General features: G+C 33.6%; 1 protein-coding gene across 1 annotated transcript in view; it reads left to right on the top strand.

Annotated features, from left to right (window-relative positions):
* The first annotated feature begins 6,914 nt into the window (after positions 1 to 6,914).
* LOC132722080 (uncharacterized) overlaps positions 6,915 to 16,899 on the top strand; it is a 34,876-nt gene continuing 24,891 nt past the window's right edge. The window contains exons 1-4 of the mRNA XM_060706510.1: positions 6,915 to 7,166; positions 8,519 to 8,635; positions 9,968 to 10,168; positions 11,939 to 12,045. Coding sequence (XP_060562493.1) covers positions 8,533 to 8,635; positions 9,968 to 10,168; positions 11,939 to 12,045 — 411 coding nt within the window. The 5' untranslated portion in view covers positions 6,915 to 7,166; positions 8,519 to 8,532. The remainder of the gene's footprint in view (positions 7,167 to 8,518; positions 8,636 to 9,967; positions 10,169 to 11,938; positions 12,046 to 16,899) is intronic.

The following is a 16,899-nucleotide window of genomic DNA, read 5'->3' as shown; positions in this document are numbered from 1 at the left end:
AGAAACAACATATCAATCTATATAACAATCTACCGTTTAAACAACGTTTGTCTGATACCGCTGCAGGTTTGTTTATATACATTTTTGAAGAGTCTTCTTTGCACAAATTGATGACAAATGCCCTAACCCAAACAATATGTCCGGGAGATTTCCGCGTGGCATGGTCATTTTTGGGACCGGCGATTTGTTCTTTCTGTATATAAAGTGCATAACAAAACAACATATTTTAGAGCCAGCCGTTTAGATACTTTTTGTCTGATTCCGTTGCAAATCCGTTGTTGTCAATTTTGGACGGTCTTCTTTGCACAACATGAGCACCAAAGCCCTAACCCAAACAATATTGCTATCCAGCTAACTTACGGAACGTCGGTGGTTCTACTCAGGTGCCCGTTCGTGCCTGAAATAATGCAAGGAAGGGCACCTGAGGTCTTCCTCCAGCAGTAAAGCTGGAACGTCGCGATATGACCTATATACTGTGTCGATGTGACGTAAAACCCAAAACAAACAAAAAAAAACAATATTGCCGAGAGATTTCCGCATGGCATGGCCATTTTTAGACTGGCAACCTGTCTTCTCTTATATATATAAAGTGCATAATTTTTTGTGAAAAAAAAAACACCATATTTTAAGGCAATCGTTCAAACACCATTTTTGTGATTCCATTGCAAATTCGCTTTTGTACAGCTCTACATGGTCTTCTTTGGACAAAACAAAGACCAAACCCAAAGAAATTTGTCCGAAAGATTTCCTCATGGCATGGCCATTATTATGACCAGCGTTTTATTCTTTCTGTATATAAAGTGCATAACAAACCTTGAAACAAAGTGATCCCTCGGAAGCATTAATCAAAACAAAATTACATGAACATTAGAGACTCAGTTTGATTGAATCTGTACACCGTCCAGTTTGTTACTTTTAAATTAACTTCTTATGTTATTTACGATAAGTATGGCCTCATGTTGTAAAAACATTTTCTAGTGCCGAAATTAATTTTAGTGGATGGGGTATGTTGCTTGTTTCTCCTATATAAAATATATAATATAACAATTGAATTTATTACTTATTACTTTACAATATTCTTTCCAATGGGTGTATAGAAACTTGAATTTGCACGACTGAACAAAACATTTAAACATTGAAAAAGAAATGCTTTACAATTTCATACCAGTTTGTGTTGCCCAATCTTTCCGACTCTTCGTTTCCGTCAAGCCGCATAATTGGCTCAAACTGGTAAGGTAAAGTCTGTATTTCTTCATCTTCACTCTCAGAAAAAGCATTATCTGACGAATATTCGCTCCCGTTGTCATACGTTTCTTTGTAGTCGGCCATTGTATGGACTCGGAATGACGTCACACCCAGCCAGCTGGGGAAAAATGCCGATCGGCACTTTCCGGAAATATTTCCGTCCCTTTCCGTACAGGTGTGTTTAAAGGGGAACTTTATGGGTTTATAAGCAGGTAACCATTCGGTATTTTTCGTCGATAAGAAGTGCATACTTATATCTTGCTATATTCAAAACGTAACAAGGTCAATCAATGGGACCTTTAAGACAACCATTAAGACAACACTTGATTCCGTTGCAGTTTCTAACCCAAAACTTTTGCCCAGGAGATTTCCCCGTGTCTTGGTCTTTTTTTGGACAGGCGTTTGTTCTTTCTTTATAGAAAGTGCCTAAATTTTCTTAACGGAAATCCATGCCCGGATCATGCCTTATGGAATGCAGTCCAGGTGGCAAGACCCACGTTGATAGGCCTTTTTCGTAGTTATTAACGGCAAAGAAATCTACGCCCGGTTTACGCTTAAGGGAATGCAGTAATTTCTTAGCGAACAAGCAAGCCCGGTTCTAGACTCAGGAAATACAGTCAAGCTGACCAAACCCACGGAGATAGGCCTTTTAATTAGTTATAAACGGAAATACATGCCCGGTTTTAGCATCAAGGTAGACGGTCAGTCTGATCAAACCCACGCTGATTGGCTTTTTTAATAATTTAACGGAAATCTTATTCCGGTTATTGCCACAGAGAATACATGGTCATGGTGATCAAACCCACGGTTGTAGATTTTAGCGGAATCAATGCCCTGTTCTAGCCTCAGCTAATACAGTCAACCTGACAAAAATCAGGATGAAAGCCCTTTTATAGTTCTTACCGGAAAACCAAGCCCGGTTCTAGACTTAGAAAATACAGTCAAGCCTACCAACCCAACGAAGAAAGAACTTTTAGTAGTTTTTATTGGAAGAAGAAGCCCTGTTCTAGACTCAAGTAATACAATCAGGCTAACCAAACCAGGAAGATAGGCCTTTACAATAGTTCTTAACAACAAACCACGCCCGGTTCTAGCCTCTTTGAATACATTTAAGCTGAACAAACCAACGGTAAAAGGCCTTTTAGTAGGTCGTAGTTGAAATCCATGCCCGGTTTTAGACTCAGGAAATAAGGTCAAGCTGACAAAACCCACGGTTATATGCCTTTTTAGTATTTCCTAACAGAAATCAAAACCCGATTAAAGACGCGAGAAATAAAGTAAAACTGACCAAACCCACAATAAAAGGCCTTTTTTATAGTTCCTGACTGAAATCCATGTCCGGTTCTGGCCGCAGAGATCACAGTCAAGCTGAACAAATATTTTAATAGTTATAAATACATGACCGGTTTCAACCTTAAGGAATACAGGCAAGCTGAACAAACCCATAGAGATAGGCTTTTTTGTAGTTATTTACGGAAATTGAAGTCCGGTTCTAGATTATGGGAATACAGTCAAGCTGACTAAACCCACGGTGATAGACCTTTTTTAGTAGTTCTGATCAGAAAACAAAGCCCGTGTATAAACTCGTGGAATAAAGTCAAGCTGACCAAACCTACGGTGATAGTCCTTTTTCATAGTTACTTACGGAAATCGATACCGCCACTAGTTTTAGGGAATACAGTCAAGCTGACCAAACCTACGTTAATAGGCCTTTTTAATAATTCTTATCAGAAAACCAAGCCCGCTTCTATTATCGGGGAATCCAGTCAAGCTGACCAAAATCATTGTGAAAGGCCTTTTTAATAGGTATTATCGGCAACCCAAGCCGGGTCTCACATCAGTGACTACAGTCAAGCTGACCAAACACACGGTGATAGACACTTTAAGTAGTTCTTTATGAAAATCCACGCCGGTTCTAACCTCATGATTTGCAGTCAAGCTGACCGAACCTACGGAGAGCAAAATCACGCTGATAGGCCTTTTTAATAGTTCTTAACGAAAATCTATGCCCGCTTCTAGCATCAGGTAATACAGTCAAGCTGACCAAAAATATGATAAACAAGATCAACAAGGAATCCACGGTGAAAGGTCTTTCCAATAGTACTTAACGGTAATCAATGCCCTGTTCTGGCCGCAGAGATCACAGTAAAGCTGACCGAACCCACCGTGATAGGCCATCTTAACAGAACCGAAATCCATGCCCGGATCTAGCATCATGGAATACGGGCAAGCTGACCAAACTTACTGTGATATGCCTTTTTAATAGTTCTAAATTTAAATTCATGCCCGGTTCTTGACTCGGGGAATAAAGTCAAGCTCACCAAACCCTAGGTGAAACGCCTTTTTAGTAGTTCTTAACTGAAATGCAAGCCCGGCTCAATACTTAGAAAATAGAGTGAAGCTTACCAAACCCACGCTTTAAGGCCATTTTTGTAGTACTTTGCGGACATCTTTACCAGGTTCTAGCCTTGGGGAATAAAGACAATCTGACCAAACCTACACGGAGATAGGTCTTTTTAGTAGTTCTTATCGGAAAACCAAGCCCGGTTCTAGACTCGGGGAATAGTCAAGCTGACCCAAACCTCGTGATAGACAATTTTCATAGTTATTAAACGGAAATACATACTCGGTTCTAGCATCAGGAAATAAAGTCAAACTGACCAAATCACGGTGATAGACCTTTTTAAGAGTTTTTATCGGTAAACCAAGCTGACACTATCCTATTCTAACACAATCAACCTGACCAAAGCCACGGTGATAGGAATTTTAATAGTAATTAACAGAAAAACATGCCCAGTTTAGCATAAGGGAATACAGTCAAGCTGACCAAACCCACAGAGATAGGCCTTTGTAGAGGTAATAAACGTAAAAACAAGCCCCGTTCTAGATTCAAAGAGTCAAAGTCAAAGTTCCAACTTCATGTTAACCTTAGGTCATAGCACCAAGGAATATAGCAACACAACTCTTGGTGTTTGACCTTTTAAATGGTTCTTATGTCAAGTTCACTCACGCTTATAGCCACAGGGAATACAATGACGCTCACATTACCCACAATGATAGCCATATCTTATAGTTCATATCTCAAAATACCCTGCCGTGGTATCTTCAGGGAATACATTGAAGCCCACACAACCAACGTAATAGCCCAATTTAATAGTTTTTCTCTCAAATGAGCCGCATTGGCAATTTGTTCTTTATCTCTTTGTCGATTTTTCGAAAAACAGCACTATTTGGTACAGCCCACCATCAGGGAACCATTTGTCTGATTCCGTTGCAAATTAATCATAACACTAGTTTAGAGGTTCGTTGTCGTGGCAATATAAGGCAGGAAGCAAGGAAAAAGCTGACAGAGAACCACAATACATTGCCCTTTTCTCGCTTTGCGATTTGTTCTTTCTCTATATAACATAAACTAATCTTTTTTTTCGTAAAAAGCCCCCTTTTTACAGCTAGTCCACAGAAAACCATTGGTCTGACTTAAATGCGAATTAGCCATAACAATAGTTCGGAGGTTTGTTGTTACGACAATATAAGGCACAAAGCTCTAGCCCAAGGGAAATAGCCGTCAGAGCCCATTTTTGATTGGCTATTTGTTTTTTCTCTATATATTAAGTCTTCGATTTTTCGTAAATGGTGCTGTTTTCTGCAGGTTACCGTCAGGGAACCGTTGTCAATTAATCACACCAATAGTTTTGTGGGTTCGTTGTAACGGCAGTATAAGCTAAAAAGCTCTGGCCTAATGAACTGCCATCGCTTTAAAGAGTATTCATATATGCTAGGACTATTTTCAATATATTGAAACTTAACCCTGGGTTCAAACCCCAGAAGGGTCAACATTTTTTTTTCTTTTCTTTTAACATTATTTATGCATCTCTTATATCACTTTTGGGAAGAAAAGTGGCTAATTTTAATTATTTATTTAAAATAGGTATTTGTTTGTTAAAAAAACTGATAACAAATATGGTACCTGATATATTCAAAGTGCAATAAAATCCAAACTAGACGGTCAAAGTATGTAAGATTTACCAAATTGAATATACTTTTAAGAAAATTTAGGAAAGCTTTGAAAACAGGCCCTCATTTAAATTAATTTAAGGATAATTTTTGATTAGGCTCTCTTATTAGGAATTTGGTAAAAAAAAACGTGTTTAAATGGATGGGGTAGGGTAACATTTTTATACATTTTTCATAAATTTTGAGAAGAAACAACAATTTTTGAATTGTTAGCTGAATGTTACATTTTATTTCTTACCAAAATTTAATGCGAAAAAAATTTCATATGGATGATATTGTAAATTGTTTAAAGTTTCGGTGTCCTTCTTTCAAGATTAAATTCAGAAAAGCGGCAATAACTCAATTTCCGTACGGTAAAACTTTTTTTGTATCGTAGTTTGGAGACCTTTCTGTTGAGAAATGTAAGGGTTAAAACGTAAAATCGTATACATATACATGCACAGTGCGTTAACTGGAGTGCAGGTACATGCTCATTGATTGGCCCATTTTTGCTGGAGTGAGAGAGAAAGGAAAGTTGATAGAAATATCATATTAAGATGCTCGTTTGTTGGTTATACTTTTTTCTGGGGTATCATATTGTGACAACAGGGAGTGTGTTTGACTATGATATAAAAATTTTGCATACATGTTGTCAATTTTTTAATTCCTTATAGCCCGTTGGGATTAATATTAGTTATATTTTTTTTATTTTGCTTTTGGATTTTTGTTGTTGTTGTTTTGTTGTTTGTTTGTCTTTTGTTTTTATTCTTTGTTTGTTGTTGTTGTTGTTGTTTCTTTGTTGTTGTTTTTGTTGTTGTTGGTTTGTTTTTTCTTCATAAAAATGATTATGTTGGATACGATACTGTGCTACATGCTACTTGCAAAATATGATTCTTTTTATGGTTGTTTGTTTGTTTTTTGTTGTTGTTTTTTCCCTATCATGTTTGTTTACCCGTTACTAAAGAAAAAGATTTGTTCATTCACATTGAAACAATTTTGTTTACTTCTTATCTGTTAAGATTGCCAGTGCCTTGCGTCAATATTAAACAATGACTATAATCACTTAAAATGTTTTCCATGATCCGATCCTGCATACAGTCTCTTTTTTATTGTTTATGGAAAAAAGCAAACACGTTAATTTGGAAGCATGCTGATTTAAAGGCCCATTATGCCTCGGCAATGCTAACATTTTATTTGTCAAAAACTTTATTTTTGTATTTTGTTTCAGTTTTCAAATTACACAATGTACTCATTTGCCATATGCATAAACTATCTTTTGCTGATTTTGTGCAGCAATTGGTATAATTATAGTGGATAAGTATTTTGTATGGAGGTCAAAATACTACTTCTTTGTTAACAGTTGGATGCCTTACAAACACATTACTGCATTTTCAGTGCTACTTCTTCATCTAACATCTAGCATGATCTTAATTCTATTATGAAAACATTATTAAACGCATGTTTCACATTTCTACATGGATTTCTGAGGCCCAATGTGCCTTTAACAGCTAACGATACGTCAAAAAGTAAGTATATCATAAACAACAAACAACCGGAAAAGTATTGTATATATGCGTCGTATTAAACATAGGGGTAGATAATTTTGCTATAGTCATGTTATCAGTATTATAATTATCATCATTATCATTATTATCTAAGTTATCTTCAGTAAAGCAACAATCTTTATTCTCTAGATAACATCGTGATACGGACGGACACAATACAGGGTCATGTGGATGAACAATTTATTAAAATAACACGATTTTTCTCTGTGTTTATAAATACATGTTTATTCACTTATTTGGAATTGTTTACGTCAGGCGGTTAATTTATAATTTTTTGACATAAGAACAAAATATAGTGATAGTGTGACTTATTAGTAAAGGAATTTGTAGCTCTTGAAGTAAAGATCAGAAAAACGATAGGAGGTAGGTACGCCATTTTAACATTTCAAAATTTGATACATGTACAATTTGTTTACGAGATTTATCAAAATTAGAATACGGTACACGTTTTTAGTGTGGTTAATCGGATAATTGGATCACAAGAGAAAGTTCTAGGTTTCAAAAATATGACAAAATAACACTCATGAATGAATTAATCTACACGCTTTCTATATATTTCTTGATGATAATATTAAATAAAGCAGATAAGATGCAAAATAAAGTCACGTGACACGCGTTGGTCTTCTAATTGAAGTAAAAGGGTAAAGCAATTTAAGTAAAGGGGAAAGCTGACAATTTAAATGACCGGGTGTTTATATTCGCTGGTATAAAATCACACGACTGTCGAAGCGGTTTGTTTCTAACCGTGCGGCAGGGGCACATTGATTTGTTTTTATTTATGTTATGAAAATATCCAGCCATATTAAGAAATGTCATTGCTTTTTCTCTGAAGACAGCAGATATTCTATTTCATTTCAATAGGTTTTAGCCTACAAGTACTTAAAAAGGCAAAATAAAGAGCAACGTTTGATAATAATAGAAATTATGTCTTAATTATTTGGAAATTATATTTGTTATAACTAATAAAAGCAAATTTGCCTAGTTTAATTATGGCTATGTTTCTATCACCATACGGCCTATGAACCACTAAACTTAAAGGTTTATTTACTTTAAATAACTCAATGTATCAACAGTTAAACTGATATGAATTTCGCATCTCTGTAGAACGTAGATCTTACCGAGAAACCTTTCAGTTACCGCAGTCTTAATCATGTTTAAGAAAAATAGCATTGCAAAATAATACAAATACTTATTTAATTGCAAAAATAACTGATAACATATTAAAATACATGCCGTATTAACTGGTGTAAGTTAATCTTGATTGGTTACGGTAAAACGTTTTGTAACATTCAATCATCGCGCCTGCGCCAAGTAGTGTTGTGGCAAATGCTTGAAGCAGCGTGTCTCAAGATTCGAGCTTATTTTTAAGAACACTAATAATTTATGAAGAAAATAATTAAGATTTAATATTGAGAAGTGAACAAAGATGTAATTTAGACATTGCAAACGGCACTTACAGTCCACGAAAATTAACCCCCTAAAATGAGGTAAAAATATGCAAAATTAGCCCTAACATGGTGCCAAATACTGCAAAGTCATTAATCGCACACAGCTTGAATCTTGAATGATTTTACTTAGAACATTTACTTAAAATTTGATTTTCTTGAAATAATTTTGAAATATTTCTGGGGCATGGTCTTTCAGGTAGTTTTTGAAAGGCCCTGTCTGGAAGCATGTTACTTTAATATTAAAGGAATTAAAATTTTACATTTCAGGAAAACGAACGAAGATGCACAAAGGTTTATCTTCTGTGTTATCAATAATTATAGTTATCACCCAGGTACAGTGCGATATCGATTATAAAGTATGTAACCCACTTAATGCAACTGTTGGTAAGTCTATTTATATAAATTATCACTAAACCGTCTATTTTCGGTTATGCTCGTATATCTCCGCATATTTCCGTATATTTCCGTATATTACCAAATATACCACTTACTTTCTTAGGATCGAATGAACCCCCTCCCCACCAAACCACGGGTATTATTGTTGTTTCTAAAAAAAGAGAAATCCGTGTCCTTCACTTGATTAAACTGATTATTACAACAGTTTGTAAATGAATCACTGCTGTATCATTTTTTGCGAGTCTATATACATTGCAATCCAATGTGATCTAGAAACAGTAAAACCTGTGATCAAAGGCCACCTAAGTTAGAGACTAATAATGGTCTTTATAAACAAGTGGTCTTTAATTGAAGGTTAATTTATTCTATCTAACCAATAAAGGGTAATGGAAGGTTATCAAAACGTGACCTCTATGTTCACGATTATTTTTATTTATATATGGTCTTCAATACAAATTTAACTGTACATTATTACTCGATGTGTATGGTTTATTGCGAGCCACAGCACTTGATACTTCCGATCACTGTATGATTTATTGCAAGCTTATTTAAATTAACTTGTATTATTTATAGCGAGCACAGTTTACTCACTGTGTGATCGCATTTGATAAAGGTGTTGTGTCATTAAAGTAGTTTAATATGTTTAAACTAACAAAGTACGGTAGTTATAAAGGTCATGTGTGTTTGCACTTGATAACACAAGTGAATTATCTTATTGTGTATGTTAAAGTATAGAAAACTAAAACCTTACTTTTTAACTGTAGCAGTCACTTAGACTGATTTTTAAGAAGTTATGGTTACCGTAATACTTTACTTTAACTATTTGGCCTTGTAACGGTTTTTGTGTTCGTTTTTTTTTTTTTTTTTTTTTTTTTTTTTTTTTTTATATGAAATTCGGAAAACAAGAAAACAATAAGCTACTGCTTTTCCTCATATACAGCAGTACTGCTAGAACCAGGGAAATTGCTTAAAGGATATAAACCACACGGTCTTAACCTTAAAAGTCTTGAACGATTACATGTTAAATAATATTCTCTCAAACTCATATAACTTATTTTGTCTGAAATCGGTTTGCACACATGTATACTGACCAATGAAAATCTTGAGATTCGAGGCAGATTTCAGAAATAAAGTTTCTTAACCTCGAAGTCACAAAAACGGGTAACCGTTACAATTAAGCAGCCTCCTCTGAAAAATGCTTGAAAACTAATCAAGATTTACTTTTATGTAAATTAACATTTTAAAATCTGGTGTAATTTTTTTAACGACATGAATTTATAAGCCATTTAAATTACGAGAGAAAAAAAAATTACTTTACAGTACCCCCTCCACCGCCGGAACTTGCCGTGTCGTATTCGACGCGTGTGGAATGGAAATGGTTAAATACAAACACGTCAGTGGATATCACGGAAATTTACAACGGTATCACGGATATGGGGAGCCAGGACATGTATATTGAAGGTCAACATGTCAAGGTCGTCTACGATTATAAGGAGAGCCAGTATATAACGTATACACAAAGTAAGTGACCTATATAATATGAGCCGCATCACGACAAAGCCAACATAATGGGTTTGCGACCAGCAGGGACCCAGACCAGCCTTCACATTCGCGCAGTCTGTTCAGGATCCATGCTATTCGCTATCAGTTTCTCTACTTGTAATAGGGTTGGTAAGCGAACAGCATGGATCCTGATCAGACTGCGCGGAAGCGCAGGCTGGTCTGGATCTATGCTGGTCGCAAACCCATTGTGTTGGTTTTATCGTGGCGCGGCTCATATAAAGTTGTTATTCCATTTGAATTTATATGAAACTAGTCTGGGAAAGTAAAAGCGAGCTAATGGCGACATTTATAATATTTCTTGGACGACAATGAGACAACGACAAAAAAACGATGAGAAATTACAATGTGATAACCATTACATTTGAATCATAAATTGTCGTATAATAATCAAAGGCTAAATCTCACTTTTCATCACACAAACTAATACTTGAACATGTATTTTCTTAATATTCGTGCACTGAAAATTCTTGTGGAGTTTATTTTTTTATTTTTTTTTTTTTTTTTTTTTTTCGTTTCTGTAACCATCGTACCTTTTGTAAATCATCACTAATTTTAATATCTACTGCGATTTTAGTTTTATGTTTGCCAGTACATGATGCAACAAGTTGTACATTTGCATTTCTTTGCCTAATAACCTTTTATTGCTAATATCCGTAATTTTGCAACAAAAATATACTCATGAAATGGAGTGCTAGAAGGGGAATAATGACGTTATAAGTTTTCGTTAAGATTTAATTCTACTAATTAAGTCATGGAAACAAGCTTAGACGAAATAATGTTAGGAAAAATATCAGTTCCATTAACCTCGAACACAATAAAACAAGTGAGTTTCTTTGCACATAGAATATTTGTTTACTTAAAAGTAGTAAGTGCTAGAAGGGAAATAGTGACCTTATAAGTTTTCGTTAAGATTTATTTCTACTAATTAAGTCAGCCAAGCAAATTTAGACGAAATTTTTGGAAGACATCAAAGGGATTACCTTAACTTCTAACACCATAAAACCGAAGGGGGGATAGTTTTTCTTCTTAGTATTCTTTTTCTTTTTTCTTCTTTTTCTTTTTTACTTCTTCTTCTTTTTCTTCTTCTTCTTCTTTTTCTTCTTCTTTTTATTTTCCTTCCTCTTCTTCTTCTTTGTCTTCTTCTTTTTTTACTTCTTCTTCTTTTTCTACTTCTTCTTCTCTTTTACTTTTTTTCTTTTTTTTATACAAAGAACATTTTTTGACTTTAAAGTAACAGAATATCAATTTTTTGATTGATATGTACATTATTTGTTAATTACCACAAAATAAGAAGTAAACGTGTACTTCTGAGGGAATTGAGAATAAAACAAAATCGTTAATACCAAAATTAACTCTTCATTAAATTTCTGTGTGTTGTTGTTTTTTGGTATGTTTTTTTTATTGAATTTCCTTTTGTTTCTTTTCTTATCTTTTGTTTTTGCTTTTGATATTTTTATTATTATAATAATTTTTTTGCATCATCATCATAATTTTAATCATCATCTTCATCATCATCATCATCATCATCATCATTATCATTATCATCATAAAACAAGATACACGCAATTTCGGGCAAACATATATAAAAATGATAACTTTGAATTTGAGGAAAACAGTAATTCGCGAATATTACCAAAATTAAATCTCGCGTATAAAATCAGTTATACACTATTTAATGTCTAGCTTTCAGTACATGAAACATTATAATATATATATATTTTTTTTCAGGAGACGGATGCATCGTTAATGGTCTAGGGACGCTAGCGTTCTATGATAATAAAATATGGCTGACGGCATTCAAACTCTTGTACAATATTGCAAGAAAAACAGATGTGGTATGACCATATGTATATGTACTCTTTTTGTAATGATAACTTTATTAGACGACCATTCAAACGTTTCGATACACGAAAGATGTAATGAATAATTGAGCCGCGTCATGACAAAACCAACATAGTGGGTTTGCGACCAGCATGGATCCAGACCAGCGTGCGCATTCGCGCAGTCTGATCAGGATCCATGCTGTTTGCTATCAGTTTCTTTACTTGTTATAGGGTCTGTTAGCGAACAGCATGGATCCTGATCAGACTGCGCGGATGCGCAGGCTGGTCTGGATCCATGCTGGTCGCAAACGCACTATGTTGGTTTTGTCGTGACGCGGCTCAATTTATTAATCAAAATATTCAAATGTTGTGGTGATTAAAAAATATTGTTAATAAGTGGTTTCTAAAAATAGAAGCAGGCCTCTATCCCACTTGGCACCATTGTTGTGGTGTTGAAAATTAAAACCTTTTTGATTTCTATTAATAGAATTTAGTTACTTATTACCTAATGTTCTTAGTTTGCTCAGGAGTACTCTTTAATAGGGAAAAATCTAATCGTCAGGATGACACCACCCTTTGAATGCAAAGGGAAATAAAACACAAATGTTGAATAAATTTAAATCAACCAAATTTTTAATGAACTAAGTTTTTATTTACACTTAACTAAAAGTTACTTAAAGCTAAACAAGTTATTAATGTGTACTAAAAATGAAACAGTTCTTATTTAACCAAAAATATGAAAATCAGAATAAACTAGTTGAATAAAAGATTTAAACCAGTTAAAAGTTGTTTAAACTGTAATTACTAAAAATATGAAAAATAACCTTAATGATTCTGTGCTGTTAAACTAATAAACCTAAATAGTAGCAAGCCCTGTTTTAATCTATAGCAACAAAAATAAAGATCTAATTATTCAAAATGGCTGCCACTTAAAACAAAGAAAAGATATTAATTAATCTTAATTAATTCTGTGAAAATAATTACTTAAATTACTTACAAATTTATCAAAAATGTTTTAGTGATTTTAGATAATCTCTAAGGTTCATTTAAATGCCAAAGTGCCTAAAATAAATTAAATAATTAATTAATTAACCTTAGAGATAGAGATCTTACTTTTTCAAAAATCAGCAGCAGAATGATAAAATTGCCAGAGATGCTTGTATAAATGGACTTCTGAATCCCAGAGGGAGCTAGCATCTACCTACAGGTGGCACTATATGTAACAACTTATCTGATTGGTCAAATTACAGCCAACCAGAATTTACTTAACAAATACTCTAGGCTTATCAGTTCTTTACATAACTATTCTAAAAATAGATTATGATTCATGGAAAAGTTTAACATGAAACAATATTAACATTTTCTACAAAAGATGATAATTATGACTAATTATTACAAAAAATACAAAGTAATCAAAATAATCAAAATACTAATAAGAAACTAAACATATTTACAAACATATATAAATGCTAAATCAGTAACTTAATGTATCTCACTAAGTTTAAAGGCCAGTGTAAATTAAAGTAGAACCATTCTCTATATGTTGTATATAAAGAGTCTTAGGTTATGCTAAGTGTCTGTTAAAGAGTGTATCAATAAGTTCTACTATTAATCAACTATAATCAACATTAAACTAATGAATGATAAGAATGAAATGTCTATAAAACAATACATGTTCATTATGTTTAAACTTTAAAATAAACTTAAATCTAAGTTAAAGTTTAAAGACTTTAATATTTCTTGAAAAATATTCCTTAAGATTATACATGTTATACTTATTGAGTAATATTATGCAATATTATATAATAATTATATAACCTGTTGTAGTTGGAATCCAACTTTACAACAATACACCGGTTTTGGAAAAAGAAAAAATTTATTGCAAAAAGCAGTAAATTTTTTCCCAGATAAAACTTGGACTTAAACTGTATTAAAAATTCTTCATAGAAATAGCATATTATCATATCAAAAATGTTCATGTCAATGTAATATATGGATCAAACTGTAAAGTATAAAACAATAAACTAACAAATCTACTTAAAGAATGAATAAAGAACATATTTACAAAAATGTACAAGCATGCAGTCAATGTGAAATATTATTTATCTCATATTACATGGAAATAGAAATATCTTATCAATAAAATCTAGGCATCATGTAAATACAAAATGAGAATATAATAATTAAAATGTCATGTCCTGGAATAGAAGAAATACTATAATACAAGTGTAATATTATCTATAAAGTATAATAAAAGTTGTACAATATTATTCTTCTTTCTGTCATCATCGGGTTTTCTTTTTTCGTCATGTTCGGGGTTACTAGTGTGCTGGCACAGCCACCTGACATGTTCATACTGTGCCCAATGTCTTTGCACTAGGTTTTGTCACAATTATGGGATTTGATACTTATGCGCGATAACAAGTTATGTTTAATATAAGTGCATGATGGCACAACCACCTTAAATGTACATTGCACCCAATGTCTTTGCACTATGAATATTTGAATGTTGCGCGATATCATTATTTGTCTCTCAGATGCACGATTTGGTAATGTTTCTCAGATGCGCGATTTAATTATATTTACTCAGATGCACGATCTATTGATTTGTTTCACTTTGCGCGTTATTCATTTCACTTATATCAACACTTCATTCTACACTTTAGATTTTCTTTATCACTATTCAAAAAGACACTTTATCACTATTCATATAACACTTTACTCGAATTATCTTTATCACTTTTTATACGAAACACTTTCTAGAAAAGAATATCACCTTTTAATAGAATCGATACTGAATTTTACTTTAAATTTGTATAATGCCTAAAGTTTCAATAAAGAATCAGTTACACCACCATGTTAAAATACAATCATAAGAAATATAGCTATAACAGATGAATAACAATACTGTATCATTAATAAAGTAGCATCAAAATGGTTAACAATTATACCATGAGTAAAACAGGTCTATCTTATTACAACCAAAATATATAATATCCAACTTAAATCATGTTAGTCTAATGACATGTAAAAATACATATTAACTTTTAAATAAATCGAAGTTTCACACCACTGTGAAAAAATCACAAAAAGCATATGTGTTAGACCTAGCTGCGATGGAGCTATGCACATCTATGGTAAACAAACGCTAACTTTAGGATCATTACTTAAGTGAAAAAAGAAATGTCTGTGAAACATATCACCAGACGCCTATAGATCTTAAATCCTATAGAAAATAATAAGACACAAACACTTGGTCTTCTAAAAACAACAAGCCCATAGCAATTTAAATTCTATATAATGGCACACATCAAAAGCCCATAGCAACTTAAATTCTATATCATGGCATAAAAACTTATAGAAAATTAGAATCTATATAATGGCACCTCAGTCCATAGAAAACTAATTTCTATCTACCAAAAATACAAAAATCTCATAGAAACTTAAATCCTATATCATGGTACCTCAAACCCATAGAGATTTAACTTCTATCTAAAAACACAAAAACTCACTAAGCACAATCTAAAGCAGCCTTACATAAGTTCAAACAGAAAAATTTGTACTTAACAAAAAAGTTAACAAATAATCATACAATATCAATTATTGTAACAAAAATCTAACTCAACATATCAATATCTTTATATGTATACAAAAGTCTTTTTCTTAACATTACAAAAAACAACATGGTATGGTATGACAGTGTAACTTACCTTAAATTACTTCTTATTAATTTGAAATAAATTGGAAAAGAGAAACGTAATAAAAGGTGGCATCTTTTCTATCACCCTAAATGTTTTTATACTTGTTTTGAATAATATTTGTCTGTCTATGAACAAACTCGGGTTTGCTCAGTTTTACGCAATCGCGATTTGAATAGTTACCGATCTTATTCTCTTGTCTCGGATAAACGCAAGCATCTGGTCCTTGGTATTGGTCATCTGATTGGTATATGGCATCTTCTCGTGGTATATTGTCTTTGCCGGGTATTGGTTTGTCATCTTTGTTAGGTCTGGTATTGGCATCTTCGTCATCGCCTATCGGTATTTTATGGTATGTGACTACTCAAAGGTTATCGTAAACAGTAGCCATGCAGACTGTCCAATCGAAGATTGCATCTTTTGGTCTGCTGTTTGTGTCGGTGATGTCTTCAGTTGGTATGTAATTGGCATTGAAGGGTCGTCGTTTGGCTTTCTTTGGCATCAGTTCTGGGTAGGGCGTTAAGTTGTAACCCTGAACAGGAATGGAGTCTTCTACTGTTGCTGACTTTATTGTGTCTGATGCCATTTGCGATTCGTCATCTGGGTTGTCATCGGCCATTTTCTTGAAGTTTTCAGTTACTGTGTGGACTGACTCTTGGCCTGCCGAATCAGTCCCTTGGAGTTTAAATGTTTCTTTGGTGGAGCTTCTTCGATAACTTTGTTGTCAGGTTTTAGATGAGGTTGACTTCTGGGAGGGAGGCAGCAGTCTTCTCGACAGTTTGAAGAGCAGTTTGTGTTTTGATGAAAATCTTTATTTCTGGTACTGCCTTTATCTTGGTAGTTTTCATCACCCCATGTATATCCATCTTTCATCAATGATTGTATAAATGCAGATGTGAATTGATGGAACTGTTCTTCTGTTATAAATCGGTTTGAATTCATGTCATGAGGATTTTCTTTGTGGTTGTCTGTAATTGTAAGAGCTGTGCTTCTTGTTTTACATGGAGTACTGGTACGTGACAGTCTTTGTCTGGGCTGGCAATGTTCATTGTGGTAGAATGTTTGTTCAAATTTGTATGTTTCTGGGTCTACGTAGCTGTCCTCAGGTTCTTGTTGAAAGTTTCTAGAATATACTTCATAAGTACGGTATGACGGCTGTGTTATTGGC

The sequence above is a fragment of the Ruditapes philippinarum genome, unplaced genomic scaffold (genome assembly GCF_026571515.1).
Source record: "Ruditapes philippinarum isolate M1 unplaced genomic scaffold, ASM2657151v2 ctg2281_1_1_1_1, whole genome shotgun sequence".
NCBI classification, from domain to species: domain Eukaryota; kingdom Metazoa; phylum Mollusca; class Bivalvia; order Venerida; family Veneridae; genus Ruditapes; species Ruditapes philippinarum.
Note: the sequence above shows the minus strand (reverse complement) of the source record. Positions and strands in the feature narration are given on the sequence as shown.